This window comes from Bos mutus, chromosome 4 (assembly GCF_027580195.1).
Source record: "Bos mutus isolate GX-2022 chromosome 4, NWIPB_WYAK_1.1, whole genome shotgun sequence".
Lineage (NCBI taxonomy): Eukaryota > Metazoa > Chordata > Mammalia > Artiodactyla > Bovidae > Bos > Bos mutus.
The window spans coordinates 24457367-24477087 of record NC_091620.1 but is presented as its reverse complement, the minus strand read 5'-3'; the positions used below and the strand labels follow the sequence as shown (position 1 = coordinate 24477087).

Sequence of the window (19721 nt, the reverse complement as noted above, 5' to 3'; positions counted from 1 at the left end):
ACAACATCAAGAGGCTTCTCTGGTGGCTCAGTGGTAAAGAATGTGCCTGAAACGGAGAAGATGCAGGAAACGCGAGTTTGATCCCTGGGCTGGGAAGATCCCCTGGAGGAGGGCATAGCAACCCACTGCAGTATTCTTGCCTGGAGAATTCCAGGAGGAGCCTGGCCGGCTAGTCCACGAGGTCGCAAAGAGTCTGACACAGTTTAACAACTAAACCACCCACCACCACCACTGTACAACATTAAGTCTTTCAGACTTCCCTGGTGGCAAAGACCATTTACTTCAGTGCCCAGGTTAATACAAAGCATCAAAGTCAGCAGAGGACGTTAGCCTCTCAGAAAGACCACAGACCTTTTAGGGAGAGTGGGAAGGGTACTGCCTCTCTGGAAAAGTCTAGACACCAATTTTATTTCAGAGGCATTTGGAGGACGTCCATGGTCCTGGCTGGAGAAGGTGTTCAAATGCTTCTCTCTGAGGCTCTTTACCAAAATAGAAGCCGAAGGCTTCCTTTGACTGGTGTGCAAGGAGGAGGTGGGAGGGCAGAAAAAAATGGATGGGTTCAAGAATAGGGCCTTTGCAGACTTTGGACTCTTTCTGCTGCTTATAGAAGAAGAGAAGCGTTTCTCTTTTCTCAGAAAGGTCATGTGGATATGGGGCAAGGAAGAAAGAGAGAGAGAAAGCACCCACACTTTTATAATTGGTGGTCTTTGGCAGCATTGCCTTGATCTGAGAGGTGCTGTGGGGAAGTCAAGGGTTATGAAATTCATGTTCTTGAATTCACAGAACCCAAAAATGGCATTCTAAGGTCTGCAGCTATGCCAGTTGAAAACACTCCCCAGGCTAAAGGTGAAGTGAATCTGGAAAGGTGAGTCTTGAAAACCAGTTCTTCTTGACCCTTAAAGCAGGAGCAGCTGTGGGTGACCTGGTTTGAAATTGTCTTGCCATTGGAGGATGAGCTACTATGACTCATCTCTTTAAGTGCTTATTAAAGACTGACTGTCATATTTACTACATTCAAGCCTCATTTTTTGTGATGATTTTGAAACTCAGGAAGAACAGTGACATGTGTGTGATGTTTTGGTGGCAAACATTAAAGAGAGTGGATGCAGACAGCTGTGGAAGTCAACATTCAATGCTAAACCCGTGAGCCACTTCAAATTCTTTGGTGAGATAATCTGAGATAACAAGGATTCCACTGAGCCTGGAAACTCGATCATGACATTTTTATTACAACATAAGTGAATATTCGGAGAAAGCAGTGACAACCCACTCCAGTACTCTTGCCTGGAAAATCCCATGGACGGAGGAGCCTGGTAGGCTGCAGTCGATGGGGTCTCTAAGAGTCAGACATGACTGAACAACTTCACTTTCACTTTTCCTTTCATGCATTGCAGAAGGAAATGGCAACCCACTCCAGTGTTTTTGCCTGGAGAATTTTATTACAACATAAGTGAATATTCGGAGAAAGCAGTGACAACCCACTCCAGTACTCTTGCCTGGAGAATTTTATTACAACATAAGTGAATATTCGGAGAAAGCAGTGACAACCCACTCCAGTACTCTTGCCTGGAAAATCCCATGGACGGAGGAGCCTGGTGGGCTGCCATCTATGGGGTCGCACGGAGTCAGACACGACTGAAGCGACTTAGCAGCAGCAGCAGGAGCAAGTGAATATTTGTTAAATAAAATTATGTGACACAGTCATATCAGTAGTTCACCTTCAGGACTCTTTCCATTTTTTCAGACAAAACATTTTCTTAAGGAAATTTTACACATTGCTTCAGAAATATAAGACAAATTCCATTAATATGAGGCATCAAAAGTAGTCTAACAATTAGAAAGTTGAATGGTAGTTACCAGGGGCCAGGAGGAGAGGGAAAAGTGGAATGTTGTTTCATAGGTATTGTTTTTGCAACATGAATAAGTCCTAGAGATCTTTCACACAGCAGTGTGCATGTAGCTAAATGTTCTGTACTGTATTCCTAGAAATGGTTCGGTTCGAATGGTAAATTTCATATGACATGTTTTATAACCACAATAAAAAAAAAAAAAAGAAAGACATTAAAATGGGTTAGGGAAGTAAGGAGCACCATTTTACAAGCATTTAATTTTAGATCCGTGCCCTGCTTCCCAGGTGGCACTAACGGTAAAGAATTTGCCTGCCAATGCAGGAGACACAAGAGACGCGGATTCGATCCCTGGGTCCAGAAGATCTCCTGGAGGAGGGCATGGCAACCCACTCCAGTATTCTTGCCTGGAGAGGAGCCTGGTGGGCTGCAGTCCATGAAGTCTCAAAGAGTCAGACACAACTGAAGAGACTTAACATGCATGCATGCATGCCCTGCGCATGCCCCTGAAATATCTTCTGATTCACTACTTATGTGATTCTCCTTTAGTTAGATTCCAGGTGAGAGGACACAGCAATGGAAGTTTCAGCCTATAGATGTTTTTCAGTGTCCTTGAGGGAGGACACCAGAGGTAGCCATGAGAATGCCAACTATAGAAGAAACTTCCAAGATTTTTAGATGCTGCAATTACCCAGCATCTAGAAATGGCAGAAGGGTTCCATTGAGTCCAGGCAAGTTTCCACTGATGTCACACTCGGAATTATTCTTTGAGTGAATATGACAAATGTGTCTGGTTGTGACTGTAGTGTGTAGTGTGGCATTCATGAGACAAAATGGGAGAGTCCACTGCTGTCCAGGCTACTCCTTTACTGCTCTCCAGGCAAAGAGTCACGATTTGGGGTGGTGGTGTTGAGAAGAATATTTGATTTTGTTTATGAATGAAGTCATTGCTGTAAAACTCTTTGTGGGTAAACAATTTGTATTAAGACTAAAATAGTGTTTCAATGTCTACTATAACTGGCTTCACTGGTGGCTCAGTGGTAAAGCATCCACCTGAAATGCAGGAGCTGCAGGAGATGTGGGTTTGATCCTTGGGTTGGGAAGATCCCCTGAAAGAAGGCATGGCAACCCACTTCAGTATTCTTGCCTGGATAATCCCGTGGACAGAGGAGCCTGCAGGGTTACTGTCTATAGGGTCGCAAAGAGTCAGACACGACTGAAATGACTGAACACGCACACATCTAGTAACAAAAATGAAAATTTCATTTGTCTTTAAAAAGGTTGTGTCCTTCTTGTTCCTTTTTTTTTTTTTTCAGTTGACTGCCACATAAGTTTGGACCCGATTTATCAGTACAAAAGTGCCTTTAATTTATTTGTGGCAGGGTGAATGAATGAACTGCCACTGCTATCACCAGTCCTGAGAACAACCCTCTCCTATTCAGGGATCTCCTGCCCTTGGGAGCAGCTGTGTGTCCTCACATGGTGCTCAGGGCACCAAGTGTGGGCCTTTCTGCTTGGTGACTAGAGGAAAGCTCTTAGATCCGTTCTCATAGGCATGGAGCCCCAGAGCAGATGCAGGACTGACTGTCAGATTAGTACGCAGTGTCCAGGGACTGAGGCCTCAGCTGACCCCCTCCCCAACCCTCATGCAGGCAAAGCCCCAACGCTGAAGGTAGGCTGTGAGGCTAATCTAAGTTTTGGGCAATGCCTAACTTGTCTGTACCTTTGTTTTGCCTTTGTTTTAATCAGACAGCAATCCCTGAAGGTGGAGAAGGCAATGGCACCCCACTCCAGTACTCTTGCCTGGAAAATCCCATGGACAGAGGAGCCTGGTAGGCTGCAGTCCGTGGGGTTGCTAAGAGTCAGACACAACTGAACGACTTCACTTTCATGCATTGGAGAAGGAAATGGCAACCCACTCCAGTGTTCTTGCCTGGAGAATCCCAGGGACAGGGGAGCCTGGTGGGCTTCCGTCTATGGAGTCACAGAGTTGGACACGACTGTAGTGACTTAGCAGACTTAGCAGCAATCCCTGAAGGAGACAGTGAGCATCAGAGAGAGCCAGGCAGAGACAGTGAGAGGTTAGCCAGAAGAAATCAAGACGTGCCTTGAGGAATGGATATAGGGATATCAGAATCGGACCCAAAGACAGAGCAGCAGAGACACCGATGACCACAAAGAGACAAGTGGAGTGATGATGTCAAAGAGAACATGTGATCTTAGAAAGAAATTGAATGGAAAGGTATATATCAGAATCTGTATCTGGGGGGTGTACAAAATGTATAACTGGGGAATGAGAACGAGAGACTGGCTGGTTAGTCTTCTGAGCCTGAGAGTGAGGATGCAAAATGAGACTTTTCTTTGATGATAAATACATATTTCTTCATCCTGATATTTCTTCAAAAGATCCTGCAGCTTGTACTGCTAGGTAGGCTCCCTTATTCAAAGATTTTAAAGAAGTCGAGACCAGCTTTCATCATCACTAAACAACAATTGTTAAAAACCCATTTCAGAATCAGATTTAGCTCAGTGAGTCCTCGCTTATTCAAAGATTAGGCTTCTTGCAATTTTAGCCTCTTGAACCCAGTCGTAAACCTTGGAGAAGCTGGAAACATCTCTGAGCTGGTGAGGAATCTTAATTAGAATTGAGGTGATTTACTCCTGGCAGGGACCTTCTTGGATTAACTCTTCTTTAACATAGAATGCTAAAAAGACTTGCAATCTTATCTTTCAGGCCATGGCCAGTTAGAAAGAACAAATTGCAAAGGTCAAGTTATGTTGGTAGCAGAGGAAAGTGCACTCTTACAGCCTGACTCTGAGGAAGGCTGCAGAAATATACCAGATTCAGAGTTAACAAAGCCTGGGAACTTTCAGGGTTGATACAAGCAGTCCAGCAGACTGGACAATGCAGGTGCAGGTGTCCCCCCGTAACATTTCATAGTTAAATGACGGTGGAAATTTTAGAAGTAAAGGGATCTTAGATCTTATCTAACTCCTACTCTAGGATGTCTCCAAGATACTAAATAAAAATGTAAGGCATTTCATATGTATAGTTTAAAATATATCAAGTGAATAATTCTGAAATGAAAGATTTGGCATTTGAAGGGCTAACATTTTGTCATCTGAAAATCACTTTTATTTGGTGCACTTAATTCTCTGAGGCTGCTCAATAATTGTAGCATTAGAATAGACAGACCAGGGCATGGGTGCCACCTCTCTTGTCAGGATGACCCTCTCTGCATTAGCTTGGCTTCTCTGTTCAAAAGGCAAGGCATTACAGTAGCATTTCTGTGGGCCTCCTCCATATTTCTCTGCTAAATTAGACCAGCCTTCAGGAAAGAAGAAGCTTGGTATATAAGTCATAACTGATTTTCTGACTGATTCTTCTTGGGGGCTTTTGAAAAAGTTGAGAAGTAGGCCCTTGGTTAACAATATATTTATTTGGCTATGGCTCTAGTTTCTTTAGAGCTTCCCAGGTGGTGCTAGCAGTAAAAAGCCCGCCTGCCAATGCAGGAGACACAGGAAAGGCGGGTTCGATCCCTGGGTCGGGAAGATCCTCTGAAGGAGGGCATGGCAACCCACTCCAGCATTCTTGCCTGGAGAATCCCATGGACATAGAAGCCTGGAAAGTGACAGTCCATGGGATCACAGAGTCGGACAAGACTAAAGCGACTTGGCGCGCACTCGCGCGCGCACACACACACACACACACATACTAGTTTCTTTTTATCTTATTACAGAACTTTGGAAAGACGTTCATTCAATCCAGCACCCTCATCTCTTAGGACCAAAGAAATTTGTCCCCCCCCACCACCTTCCCGTCATGTCCAAACTTTTATGATGTCTCTCCTGTCTCTTTCCTCACTCCTGGGTGTTTGTGTCATGGGCAGTCAGTGTTAAAGCATATGTTATACTGCTGCAATTCGCCAGGCCAACCATTCACCCTCTGGAGGCATCTTGAATTACCATCGCAGCCCTTTTTTTCCATCTCAGGTCACATTATGGTATAAATCACAATCTTTCGCTTATCAAGAAGTTACAAGGGGCAAAGAGCAGCAGGATTCCTTATTTGATCTCTGCAGCTCTGAGTTGGCAGTGTGTGTTCTGTGGCTGGTCTCTGTAAATGGAGTAGAGAATGAGGAATTTCTGGATTACTGTATGCCGGTCCCTGCTCCGTGGCCCTGGAGCAGGCCAGTCCCTCAGGGAGATGCTCTCGGACCTGAGGACCGCATCAAGTCATGCCTCAAGGCACGGAATAGGCTGAGGAGGGACTGGGCCCAGACGTCCTTCTGATACCCTTGGGACAAGGCCGTGCGGTAAGCCGTGTAGGCTAGGGTCAGCGCTGTCCTTTCGAAGTCCTCTTTCTTGAGGATGCCCAGGCGGCTGGAAAGGTTGGCACTCAGCCGCCGGATGTCGGGGATGCTCTTGGGGATCACGTCATTGCAGACGGCACGGAAATCCGAGGCCTTCCGCAGGGAGGCCAGCTCCTCGTCCTTGATGGAGATCTTCAGGTCAGGGCTGATCTCAAGTTCGGCCAGCAGGAACTGGGGAGAAACACGGGATGTGGAAAGGCATGAGGCACCCATGGTTATTGAGGACATGGCATCACCAGATTCATGATTACATGTGTTCATGTAAGGGAGGTGGCTCACAAAGAGCTTCGGAATCAAGAGACCTGGGTCCCGGGTCTGACTTTCCCACTGTGTAACCTTGGATGAGTTACTTTACTTCTCTCAGCCTCGTTGTATCCCTCTGTGATGTGGTTAAGAACACTTCACTGGGATAGTGTGAGGAGTAAATAGGACAAATATGGGCGGCGTCTAACACTGAGCCTGCTTCAATCCACTGTTAAGTGACTGTTGTTTCCAGTGTCCCAAGTCACCCCCTTCTCTCCTTTCTCCCTCCCGCCAACCAAAACTCTTTTGCAGCACAAACTGACTGTTTTGGATACTTTAAAATCAAAATCTGGGAATTCAAAGGATACAGAGAATTGTGCTAGGAATTAAGTGGGTTACAGAGATCTGTCCTCGTTTGTTACCTGTTCTTTAAGGGTAGGGGTAAGGTCTGTCATTTGCTCTGTGTCAGGCTCGTATCAGGAATCTAATAAGTCCTGACTCTTCCCTCTGTCTCTGGCTTTCCCCAGCTCTGACCCATTTTCCATGCTACTGTCTGTTATCTTCCTAAAGCAGATCTGTTCCTCAGACTCCCATGTTCATGTCTTGGCAAAGGCTGTGCATTTTCCAGTTTGTTCCCCGAGGCAGGGTTTGAAATCTGCTGCCTGGCTCAGCCACGTGGCTGCGGCAGGCTGTCTCCTTCTCAGGCAGACAGTTCTGGTCTTTGAGGACCTCAAGGCAGAAGGGGGACTTGGGTGAACACGGGAGCCCTTTGTTTAACAGCTGAGGAGACTACGGTCCAGAGAGACGTGGTGGCTTATGTAAGGTTACGTGGCCGACGGGTGGCAGAAGCAGAACTAAAGCTCAGATCTCGAGCCTGCATTTTCACCCCTAAACCAAACCACGGGGCCTTGGGAAATTCACCGTGGTCGGGAGGAGAAGTGGGGTCGTGGTGCCAGAGGTGTGAGAGGCAGAGGAAGAGAGCCTTTGGGGTGGCCCCAGACTTGAAAATGGGGCTCTCCCTGTGTGAGGTTACCAAGACTCGGCTCTGCTCAGACAACAGGTGTGGCATCGTCTGGGCGCTGCTGACCCATCCTGGCTTAAAGCCCTGGCTGGGGCAGACTGCCCTGTTCTGCTGCTTGGGTGCTGGTAGGGGCACCTCTGAGCCCAGTCTAAATCTCTAATTTTGCCTCCACTGAATTCCTAATGTTGTCCATCCCTGGGATGACAGGTGGGACAGGAGAGAGGAGTACGAAGACCACTTGCCTTTGAGGTGGGCAGGATTCTGGGACCTCCACACACAAGTCTAGTCTGGTTCCCCAGGCAGCAGAGGCCACTCACTGTCAGGGGCTCAGGTCACTCCTCCAAAAACCACAGAGAAGGAGCAATGCCTTCTCCGTGACTTGGGTTGCTCATTCTGCCCTCTGCCTACCTCATAGAGCAGTTCTACTTCCTCCAGGGAGCTCTGCAGGACGGGGTTCAAGGGCAGCGTTGAGGATCTCTTCGGCCGGTAGGCGGCAGGGAAGAGCACAGCTGCAAGAAATTAAGAGTGAGCTTGAGAGCTTGCTGTGTGCACTGGCTTTTCCCCGCGGGTGAACTCCAAGGTCAGCCAGCCATTCCTGAAAGTGACTCCGAGTGGCGGTGGATGCAGAGGGGGAGAGGTGACAGACCGCCCTGCTGTGTCCCAGAGAGTCCCAGGCATATCAGAGGTTACTATTTCACACCAATAATTTCAAACCTGGCTTCTTATCAGAATCATTTCAGAAAGTTTTGAAAAATATGTATGTCTAAGGAGTATGAATCCCCACGGGCCTTTATGTTAGAACAAAAACATTTATAGTAGTTAAGACATAGAAGCAACCTAAGTGTTCATTGACAGATGAATGGATAAAGAAGTGGCACATATACATAAACAATGGGATGTTACTCAGATATCAAAAAGAATGAAGTAATGCCATTTGCAGCAACATGGGTGCAACTAGAGATGATCATGCTAAGGGAAGGAAGTCAGAGGAAAACATACATGATATTGCTTATATGTGGAATCTAAAATAAAATGAAACTTATTTACAAAATGGAAATAGACTCACAGACGTAGAAAACAAACCGATGGTTACCAAAGGTGGAGGGGAGGGGTAAATTAGGCGTTTGGGATTAGTAGAGGCACACTATTATATATAGAATAGATAAGCAACAAGGACCTACTGGATAGTACAGGGAACTATACCCAATATCTTGTAATAACATGTAATGGAAAAGGATCTAGAAAAAGAATCTTGATACATATAACTGAGTCGCTTGGCTGTACACCTGAAACTAACACATTAGAAATCAACTATATTTCAATACAAATAAAAAAAGAGATGAGCAAACAGTTGACCACCCCCACCCCCACCCCCAATTCAACAAACAGCTCCCTAATACTACTGTTCCCTACTAACACTGCACATTTCAGCACTTCATCAGAATGAAGTGTACTGGTTTATGTTTATTGACAACCATTTGAACCAGACTCAGACTTCTGCCTTACTCCCCTCCCACCTGGAGTAGGGCTGCCAAGAATCTAAGCACAGGTGACGACGTGTAGGAAGAGAGCTGCACAGACCCTGACCCTGGCTCTGGGGGTGTGTGGCGCCAAGGGCTTGACTCAGAAACACATTGGATATAAAATCAGTGACTTGACACAGAAGTTCCTCAGTGGCTGCATAGAGATGGAATAGCTGGGAGAAGATGGGCGAACTGCTAGAGGCAGAGAGGACCAAGAATGAGGAGCTGACAGAGGACATGAGAAAGAGAAGACAGAATATTATAGGAATTGTTGTTTCTGTTTAGTCACTAAGTTGTGTCCAACTCTTTGTGACCCCATGGATTAGAGCTTGCCAGGCTCCTCTGTCCATGGGACTTCCCAGGCAAGAGTACTGGAGTATGTTGCCATTTCCTTCTCCAGGGGATCTGACTGACCCAGGGATCGAACCCAAGTTTCCTGCATTGGCAGGTGAATCCTTTACCACTGAGCCACACGAGAAGCCCACTGTAGGAATAGTCATTAGAAACTGCACTTCTCCTGGATCCATCAGGCTAGAAGCAGGTGGCCCCATCCATCCCCTTAACCCCTCCATGTCCCAAGACACGGTGCAGAAAGGATTGGCAAGCCCACTGCCAGATGTAAGAAAAATGGGACACTTCTTTGAGACACTTGGTTGTGATCTACCAGAAAACTGGGCGAATAGCTATAAAAACGGGTGAGACTTCAAGGGAAGGTTAATCCCCTGAAGTTGTGCAAAACACAATTTGCATAATTATACACTATTGCTCTGTTTCTTGAATATGGTGACCTTGGGCCATCAGCGAAGGGTCCAGTGATGTCCAGAGTACAATGTTGAAGAAAGGAACTGCAGAAGCATTTAGAAGGATTTCTATCAGAAGTGATAACAGTGAAACATCTTTGATGTAAAGGACATTTCCTGAAAAGCTCACTGGTAGGATCCCAACCTCGTGGAAAAACTGCCTGGCTCTAGAACTGCTGTAATACTGCCGTCTCTGTAATCCATTTATTATCTAGCCCACAAGTTCCTCAGGGGCTTGGATAAATATGCTTTTTCAGATTTCTGTCTGCCTGGTGGAGAACCTGGCAGGCTTTCAGGGTGCACACAAGATGCAGATGTTGCAGACTGGATCCTTACATTGAAGGGGACCTGGACGGGCAGAGGGACAGCCCTACTTCCCAAGACCACCTTGAGGGACAGAGCCTATGAACTCCAGAACAGTAGTTCCTCGCCCAGAATTTTAGCAGAATTTGTTCTCTTTGCCAGAAAAGTGCCCCTTTCCCACAGAAGCATAGATTTTAGGGCTGGAGTGAGCCTCTGCTCACTTGCGGCCTCTGCCTGTGGAGCTGAAGAGGACAAGGCATCTACTCCACGTGTTAGCAAGCTTGACCCCACGTGAGAGTCACCCAGGGCACCCGGAGAAGTTCTGATTGAAGTGACTACGGTGTGATTGGGATAGTCAACTTTTTGAAAGCTTTCTAGGTGCTTCGAATGGCAGCCTGGGTTGAGAATCAGAGGGTGCTTGACCGAAGGCTGCGTAGAAGGAGCTGGCCAGGCTGAGTGGCCACTCCAAGTTCTCAACTTTGACCATGCCTTAGAATCACCTGGAAACTTTAAAGGCCTAAATGCCCAAAATTACCTCCCAGGCCAGTTCTCAGGCATCTCTGGGGTGGATGGATGTAGGCTTCGGGACTCCTGACAGCTCCCAGGTGTTGCAAAAGACAGGCAGGGTCCGTAACCACTGGGTTATCCAGACCCACTGCCAAGCAGCGGGTGCGCTGCTAGAGTTGAGAGCTGCTTCCCATCTGACAGGGCCTTATGTGGGCATCTGAAGAGGTGAAAGAGACATCCTAAAGGAAATCAGTCCTGAATATTCATTGGAAGGACTGATGCTGAAGCTGAAACTCCAATACGTTGGCCACCTGATGCGAAGAACTCACTCATTTGAAAAGACCCTGATGCTGGGAAAGATTGAAGGCGGGAGAAGGGGACAACAGAGGATGAGATGGTTGGATGGCATCACCGACTCAATGGACATGAGTTTGAGTAAACTCCGGGAATTGGTGATGGACAGGGAGGCCTGGCGTGCTGTGGTCCATGGGGTCGCAAAGAGTCAGACACGACTGAGCAACTGAACTGAACTGAAGAGACCGAGACCCTTGTGTTCTCGGATACAGAGATGGAGACACAAGGAGGGCTGCGCTTTCCTTGGCGGGAGGAGGAACAGATGTGGGCTATGTCTTCTTCTGACCATGAAACCCCTTTTCGAGGATCTGAGAGCAACTTCTTTATGTCTTCTTTGTGATTGTGAAATGAAAGGTCTTGTTCTCTTTAAAAAAATAAAAAATCACTCAGCAGCAGGGGAAGGGCAGAGAAGGGAACAAGGTCCCAGCATGAGCCCTAAAGTTATTCAGACCTGCACTTTCTTCACTCAATTATTTCCCCGGGAACAGTCACTTCCTTTAAGGTGCAGACTCGCTGGTGGACCACTAATTCTCAAGAGTTGGGAAGAAAAGGCTTCCTGATGAAAGCTGTGTTTAATAATGGAAACATTGTTTCCAGTAGCCCTTGTTCTTAAAGTTTTTAAAATAATAACAGTTTGGGGAAGATTGTTAGAAATAAGGTCAGCCTCTGGCCTGGGGCTGGTTATTGCTTTAGAAAGTCTGTGTGGGGAGCACAGGAATCTCAAAGATGGCCCCTCCCCGCCTCCTCCCATGCCCTACTTCTGCACATACCCCTCAGGCTGCTGTGGCTGTTTGACGGTGCGTGTGGGGCAGGGGGCTTTTTGTACCTTGTGAGGTAAGTGTTCACATTCCATTTTATAGATGAAGAAACTTGGAGGCTAAGAAACTTGCCTTCGGCCACCCAACTGGTTTGTAATAAGGACTGAGATTAAAATCCAGGTTTCATGGGCTTCAAAACCCAACACTGCTATATTTAAAATAGATAACCAAGAAGGACCTATTGTATAGCACAGGGAACTCTGCTCACTACTCGGTAAGAACCTAAATAGGAAAAAAAAGTTGAAGAATAGATACATGTATATGTATAACTGAATCACTTTGCTGTACACCTGAAACCGATAAAACACTGTTAATCAACTCTACTCAATACAAACTAAAAATTAATAATAACAAAGCAAAACCAAAAACCAGGTGAACAAAAACTCCTCCAATCTCACTGACAGGGTGTGTACGTGTGTTCGTTCGTGTGTGTGTGTTGTCTGTGTTAGTTGCTCAATCATGTCTGACTCTTTTCAACCCCATGGATTGTAGGCCGCCAGGCTCCTCCATCCATGGAATTCTCCAGGCAAGAATACTGGAGTGGGTAGCCATTCCCTTCTCCAGGGCATCTTCTGACCCAGGGATTGAACCCAGGTCTCCTACATTACAGGCAGATCCTGGTCTGAGTCACCAGGGAGGTCTTACAGGAAGTATACTTGTAGTTAATTAGAAATGAATGAATGCATATGGTGTAAAACATACTCTTAAATGAATCACACATGTTTTTAAAACAGATCTCTAACTTTGATTTATAATGTGTTATGCAAAATTATTTTATTTCCTTGGGCTCCAAAATCACTGCAAACAGCGACGCAGTCATGGATTTAAAAGACGCTCCCTGGAAGAAAAGCTGTGACAGACCTAGGCAGCATATTCAAAAACAGAGACATCACTTTGCCAACAAAGGTATGTATAGTCAAAGCTGTGGCTTTTCCAGTAGTCATGTACAGATGTGAGTTGGATCATAAAGAAGGCTGAGTGCCAAAGAAGTGATGCTTTTGAACTGTGGTGTTGGAGAAGACTCTTGAGAGTCCCTTGGACTGCAAGGAGATCAACCTAATCAATCCTAAAATAAATCAGTCCTGAATATTCACTGAAGGACTGATGCTGAAGCTCCAATACATTGGCCACCTGATGTGAAGAGCTGACTCATTGGAAAAGATCCTTATCCTGGGAGACATTGAAGGCAGGAGGAGAAGTGGGTGGCAGAGGATGAGATGGTTAGATGGCATCACTGACTCAATGGACATGGATTTGAGCAAACTCCTGGAAATAGTAAAGGACAGGGAAGCCTGGTGTGCTACAGTCCATGCGGTCTCAAAGTCAGACACGACTGAGCGATTGAACAACAACATTCTCAAGAGGGGTCTGAAATGCTGCCTAACCGTTACTCACATTTCCTGATTCCTTTCACTCTATTTCAGCATGAAATAGATGATTCCACACCTCCTCCTTTCTCCTGATACCAGTTACCCACCTCTTGCCTGGATCCTCTGACTTCCCTTCTGTTATTGTTTCCCTGCTCTCATCTAGAGCCTTGGATCAGGTCTCCAATAAAGACTCACTCACCTTTCTACCTTTCTCTCGCACATCATTAGTTTTCCCTTCTCTACTGAGTTTTCAAATTGGCATGAAAACACATTGCTGCTTGCTGCTGCTTAAAAAAAAATCCTCTCTTGCCGGCCGCTCTTACTCCTCATCCATCTCTTCGTATTGCTGACTCCTGGCTTCAGCCTGTGTCAGGATGCGAGACTCCTCTCTCCTCACCACCCTGACTTCCGTACTGATCGTCTGCTTTGTATTTCCAGGTCAGATTTCTAGATACCCAACTGCCTACGGGAATCTCCTTTTGGATTTGTAATAGTTGTCTTTCCAGATGCCTGACCCAATGCCAGTCCCCACCACCCCTTGCACCTGTTCCTCCTCTCCTGCTTTGTCTGCTGTCTTTCCATTTCTCCCAGCTGCTCAAGCCCAAACCTGGGAGTCATGAGTCATCCTTGCCTTTTCTCATCTTTCACATTTCACACCCAACGAATCAGCAAATCTTGTTGGCTTTACCTTCAAAACATACCTGGGATCTGGCTACTTCTTACCACATCCCTGCTAACCTCCAGGTGTCTAAACCATGAACATTTCTCCTAATAGTGCTTCTGCTTCCATCCTTGGCTGCCATCAGCATCCTCACTGCATTCCTTTTTTTGACCATGCCACACAAGGAGGGATCTTAGTTTGCCTGCCAGGCATAAAACTCATGCTCCCTGCGATGGAAGCACGGAGTCTTAACCACTGGAAGGAAGTCCATCCACCTCACTGTATTCTTAACAAAGCAACTAGAGCAATTCTGTGAAAACATAGGTTCCATGATATCAATCTTCTGCCGGGGAACTTCTGTGACTTCTCATCTCCCTGAGAGTAGAAGCCAAAGATCTTCAGATGTAGGAAATGGCAGCTCACTCCTGTATTCTTACCTGGAAAACTCCATGGACAGAAGAGCCTGGTGGGCTTCTGTCCATGGGGTTGCAAAGAGTAGGACATGACTAAGCACCTGAGCACACATAAATACATGTATTCTTTTCCATTATAGGTTATATAAGATGTGAATATGGTTCCCTGTGCTATACAGTAAGTCCTTATTTTTATCTGTTTTATATATAGTAGTTTGTATCTGCAGAGAAGGCAATGGCACCCCACTCCAGTACTCTTGCCTGGAAAATCCCATGGGAGGAGGAGCCTGGTGGGCTGCAGTCCATGGGGTCGCTAAGAGTCGGACACGACTGAGCGACTTCACTTTCACTTTTCACTTTCACGCATTGGAGAAGGAAATGGCAACCCACTCCAGTGTTCTTGCCTGGAGAATCTCAGGGACGGGGGATCCTGGTGGGCTGCCGTCTATGGGGTCGCACAGAGTCGGACACGACTGAAGTGACTTGGCAGCAGCAGCAGCAGCAGTTTGTATCTGCTAATCCCAAATTTTTAATTCATCCCTCTCCCACCCGTTTTCTCCTTTAGTAACTGCATGTTTGTCTTCTGTGTCTGTTTCTGTTTTGTAAACAAGTTCATTTGTAGCATATTTTAGATTTCACATGTAAGTGGTATCATATGATATCTATCTTCCTCTGTCTGACTTCACTTACTACAATAACCTCTAGATCCACCCATGTTGCTGCAAATGGCATTATTTCATTTTTATGGCTGAGTAGTATTCCATTGTATATCGCTACCATATCTTCTTTATCCATTTTCTGTCAATGGACATCTAGGTTGCTTCTGTGTCTTGGCTATTGTGAATAGTGCCGCTATGAACATTGAGGTGCGTGTATTTTTTGCAGCTAAAGTTTTCTTCAGATATGTTCTCAGAGGTGGGATTGCTGGATCATATGGTAGCTCTATTTTTAATTTTTTGAGGAACCTCCATACTGTTCTCCATAGTGGCTGCACTAACTTACATTCCTACCAACAGCAAAGAAAGGCTCCCTTTTCTTCACACCAGAGAAGCTACTTTTAATTATTTCAGTCAAGACTGGCACCTGCCTTGCTCTCTATGCCTTAGCTCCTTCAAGCTTTCTTGCCCAGACCTGCAGGCGGAAGCCTGCCTAAACAGGAGAGCCTATTTTTGCTTTGAGCCTGGTCTTCTTGTTGACTTTTATAATGTGTGACAGAAATCTCTTCTTCCCTCCCGTCTCTCAAATAGGTTAAAAAAGCAAACAAACAGAACGGTATTAAGACTGTGGCTTCTGTGTAACTGTGTACAGCATCTGTGCCAAAGACCTTGTTGGGAAGGACTCAAATTTCTCATCAATCAGTTGAAGCGACTCTATGGAAACAGCCATGGATGTGGAAAGGAAAAGCCCTCATTTATAAAAGATCTTTTGCCAAATCCTACTGATGTCATTTACTTTTTGGCTCCTGGGCCAGCCCTTCAGGCAGCAGTCCCCAAACTTTTTGGTACCACGGATTGGTTTCGTGGAAGACAATTTTTTCATGGACTGGGGCGGGGGATGGTTTCAAGATGATTCAAGTGCGTTACATTTATTGTGCACTTTATTTCTATTATTACATCGGCTCCACCTCAGATCATCAGGCATTAGATGGGGGGCAGAGGGTGGCTGGGAAACCTTGCCTTTAGAAACACAGTGCTATTCTGAAGAAGCCAGAATCTTAGTCCCTGTGCTGGGCGTCTTCCTGGAGTGCCTCTGAAAGGGCTGCTGTGAGATGGCTCCCCTTGGCCAGAATATGCCACCACCCAAGGGGAGCCCCACCGCCCAGGGGGAGCCCCACCGCCCAAGTGGAGTCAGGGAATGCTGGGAGCACCTGGAAGGGATGGAGAGGCGCGGATGAGGACAGCAAGGCTCTGCTGCTAGAAATTGAGCACAGGAGTGAGGTCAAGCTCTAGGCTTTCAACGGAGGGATCTGGGGGCGTGTTAACTTCTTCCCTTCCTCCAGTTTTCCTACCTGTTAGTGTTCAGAATAACAGCTGCATAAATGCAGTGACGTGCAGCAAACGAAGTGGCTACTCGGTCACGCTGGACCAGTGAGTCAGTCCCTACCTGGGGCCCTTCCCTCCACAGAACATTCATGATTGAAAATCCACAAAACACTGAACTGGACAGCTGAAAAGGACACCGAAGAGCCACCTTCCTTATGAAACTACTTAAACAAGAAATAACATGTATATGGAATAAAAATTAAATATTTATAGGAATTCATGCATGTATTTCTTTCTGTTTTTTAAGACTGGCTAGGTTCCCTGCAGTCCCTCAAGTGATGCGCCGGCAGGACAGGGTGGGATGAGGACTTGGGCCAGGTGTGTCCACTTCCAGGAGGCCTCGCTAACCACAGGTGAGCCATTTAGTCTCAATCCAGTCGGTGAGGCTGGAGCAGCCTCCTCCCAGGGCGGAATCCTAGAGAGCGTGTCTGAGGGAGAGGCGGGGAGAATGGTAGGGGAAAAAAGATGTCCTGCCGCAGGGTGTATTCCTGTTGGGTTTATTTCTCCACTTTCACCCCAGGGGCCAGGCGGAGGGGGAGGGTGGAGGCTGGGGTGGTGCTGCGGGACGGGTGGAGGAGGACTTTGTAGGGAGAAGTCGCCCTCCGACTCTTTCCATAGGGAATTCTTCTAAATTAGGCCTGGTGGTGGAGGCGGGGGTGGGCTTGGGGTAAGGATGAAGGTGAAAGAGACAGTTTATGTGTTTGGAAAAATTGGTTTTCTTCGGGTGTGACTCTCATTCCATCTTAAAAAAATGACAACTGTGGATTATTTTCATGATTAGACAAAATGTTAAAAATGAATTTTAAAAAATCAACCGCATGGAAGACTTGATGATGGTTGGAAGGGCTCCCATATCATTTGTTGGCTCTGAACGCTGACATGAACCGCTAATCCAACACTTAGTATCAGCGGGCTCATGGAGGCCTCTATTTCAGCTGTGTTGGCTTTGTGTCTTTACATAGATTGTTATCGATATGGGGGTGGGGGGAGGGCAGACCTTCCCCAGAGAAGAGTGAGTTAGAGGGCCGGAGCAACTGCTCTCTGGATGTTGCTGTAGAACCTGTAGGTTTTCTGTTGAGAACCTCACACTTTCTTTAATGAAATTTTTTTAAGTGGTAGGTAATAGTTGACCTTGATATAGCTCCTCATTATCTAGGAAGCGTTTTATTTACATATTTGAATATGACCCTCACATGACAACGCAATGAGGGTCACTTTTTGTTATTATGTTATGTTGTTATTAACATTAATATTATGTTATTATGTTATAACATATGTTATAATATGTTATGTGTTCATGAACTAAAGCTCAGAGAGGTCAAGAGACTTGCCAGACATCACACAGCCAATTAGAGGCAGAACTTTTTTGAGTTCCTTGCAGTTCATGATGCAGCTATATTGTATTTACAAGACTCGTAAAAAAAAAAAATCAAACCATCTCATTTGGCTTTCTAACAGCCTGTGTGTTAGGAAGAGTGGATATTATCATCCTTTTTTAATAGGCAAATTAAGGTAGGCCCAGTGTCACACAGGGGTAAACGACAGAACACAATACCAAGGTCTCTTTGCTCTGTGCTTCCAAGTGTTGCTCCCCCAATTTGTGCACATGATGAGCAGGGAAGTGTGTGTGTGTGGGTGATGTTTACCAGAAAAAAAAAAAGGGGGAAATGCTTCATTAATTATTGTCCCTGCTGTTGCTGCTAAGTCGCTTCAGTCGTGTCCGACTCTGTACGACCCCATAGACAAGAATCATTTCACAGCCCAGTATAGAGAACTGACAAGTCCCTAATCTCAGGTTTACAAGTGAGGGAGTAAGAACCCTAATAAGTGCCTTGACTCTTGCTTTTCCCCATATCAGATCCACCTGCTCCATGCTGCTCCATGCCCCAGCTGGCCCCTTCTTCCTTCCCTGACTCTCTCCTTGAGAACCAGAGGGGGCTCATCCCCTTGCTGTTGTGCCGTCTTCACCCCACTTTGGATCTCTGGGAATACCAGCGAACCTGACTTCTTTTTCCAGTTCTTTCCAGGACAGAGATCTCACTGACTTTAGGCAGCAGAAAGATTTCAGTTCAGATCGGCATGCAGTGGTCAGCATGATGGGCCCCTCGCTTCCTAAGTGATAAACCTTAGTTGACCAGAGGTGCTGCCAGTGTCTGCCCACGGGAACCAGAAAAAGATGCCAGGCCAGCTCTGAGGAGCCGTGTCCCGAGGGGAAGGAAGTCGGCCGTGGGGAGAAGCCTTGCTGGGCTTCTTCCTTTCCAGGGGAGCCTGGCCAGGGTGGGAGCAGCCAGGCAGACACGAGGTTGCTGAGGGGATTACTATTCCTCTTCTGTTGCTGGGCCAGCTGTCTCCAGCTGGAAAGGTGTGACCACTCCTGCTCAGGAAGCAGTGTGGAGCCCTCCACGTGGACACGCCACGTCCCAGGGAGCAGAACTCTGGCCGGCCAGCACCCCCATTGCCATCATATTAGCATCAGCCCTGGGCACCTGCTCTCCCCATGCCCTGCCCAGCTGGCAGCCTGGAGGGCACTTGCAGGAGTCTGTCCACATTCTACAAAACAAAGATGACCTTCTCCCCGGCCTGTCAGGGAGGGATGCTCTCTGCACTCTCCACCTCAATCCCATTTTCTCAGTGGCTTTGATTTTTTGGGGTGTCATTTCCCCCATCACCTTCTAACACCTTCTAGCCTGTTGAGAAGCATAAAGCGTTTGATAGAGAGGAGATCAAAGGAGGGCACAGGGCTTCTAATTTCCTTCTGTTCCCTCCACCCCTCAAGATTCCTAATGATATTCAAGAAAGAATCATAAGCATCAAACAAATAAAGGAAAGACAACTCACCCCTGGTCCACCTGTGAGACAGAGTGGCCTGAGCATCGGAATACAGCAGCAGAAGCAGCAATGTCTTCCAACACATCTTTTCCTCCAAAAAGGGAGACGTCGCCCTCGAACCCAAGGGGACCCCAGGAGCCACAGGTATGCCTGTCCTGGTCCTCCCAGGCCAGTGGTGAGGTTCTTACCACCCCTCCGTCTTCAGATGTGCAGAGACGCCCTCTCCTGCCTCCCAAGGGTAGAGTGGTTGTTACTCCTGGGGAGGACAGGAGTGGGACCTCTGTTACTCCTACTCTCCCTGGGATTGGGGCACTGGGCTTCCACAGAGAGACTCTGTTTTTGAGCACATCTGGAGTGACTCACGGGGCATGTGATCTCTTTGGCAGTGGGGCGGATAAATATAATTTCTGTTCTTGAGTTCCATGTGTTGGATGCACCCACTGGAATTTTTCTTTAACAAACAGACTCGCGGAACTTGTTAGAGAGCCCGGCAAAGAGCTGGCTGCTGTCCCTGTACATACACACACACACACACACACACACACACACACACACACACTCACATCAGCGCCAGGGACGAGAGCTACAGCGAGAGCTGGGAGACTTGCCTGGCAGAC

At 46.7% G+C, this 19721-nt stretch overlaps 1 protein-coding gene across 2 annotated transcripts; it reads right to left on the bottom strand.

Annotated features, from left to right (window-relative positions):
• Window positions 1–1208: 1208 nt before the first annotated feature.
• Window positions 1209–19448, bottom strand: FAM180A (family with sequence similarity 180 member A). 2 transcript variants are annotated; one of them, XR_011463950.1, is made up of 4 exons: window positions 19114–19448; window positions 7893–7993; window positions 3781–6391; window positions 1209–3650 (listed from the first exon to the last, which is right to left on the bottom strand). XR_011463950.1 is itself a non-coding variant. In XM_070369219.1 (3 exons), exons 1-3 carry the CDS (start codon window positions 19187–19189, stop codon window positions 6047–6049), a joined length of 522 nt encoding a protein of 173 aa, XP_070225320.1. In that variant the 5' UTR covers window positions 19190–19448; the 3' UTR covers window positions 1209–6046. The 2 variants fall into 2 exon arrangements, 1 of the variants encoding a protein (XP_070225320.1); XM_070369219.1 differs by having other exon boundaries at window positions 1209–6391.
• Window positions 19449–19721: the final 273 nt, after the last annotated feature.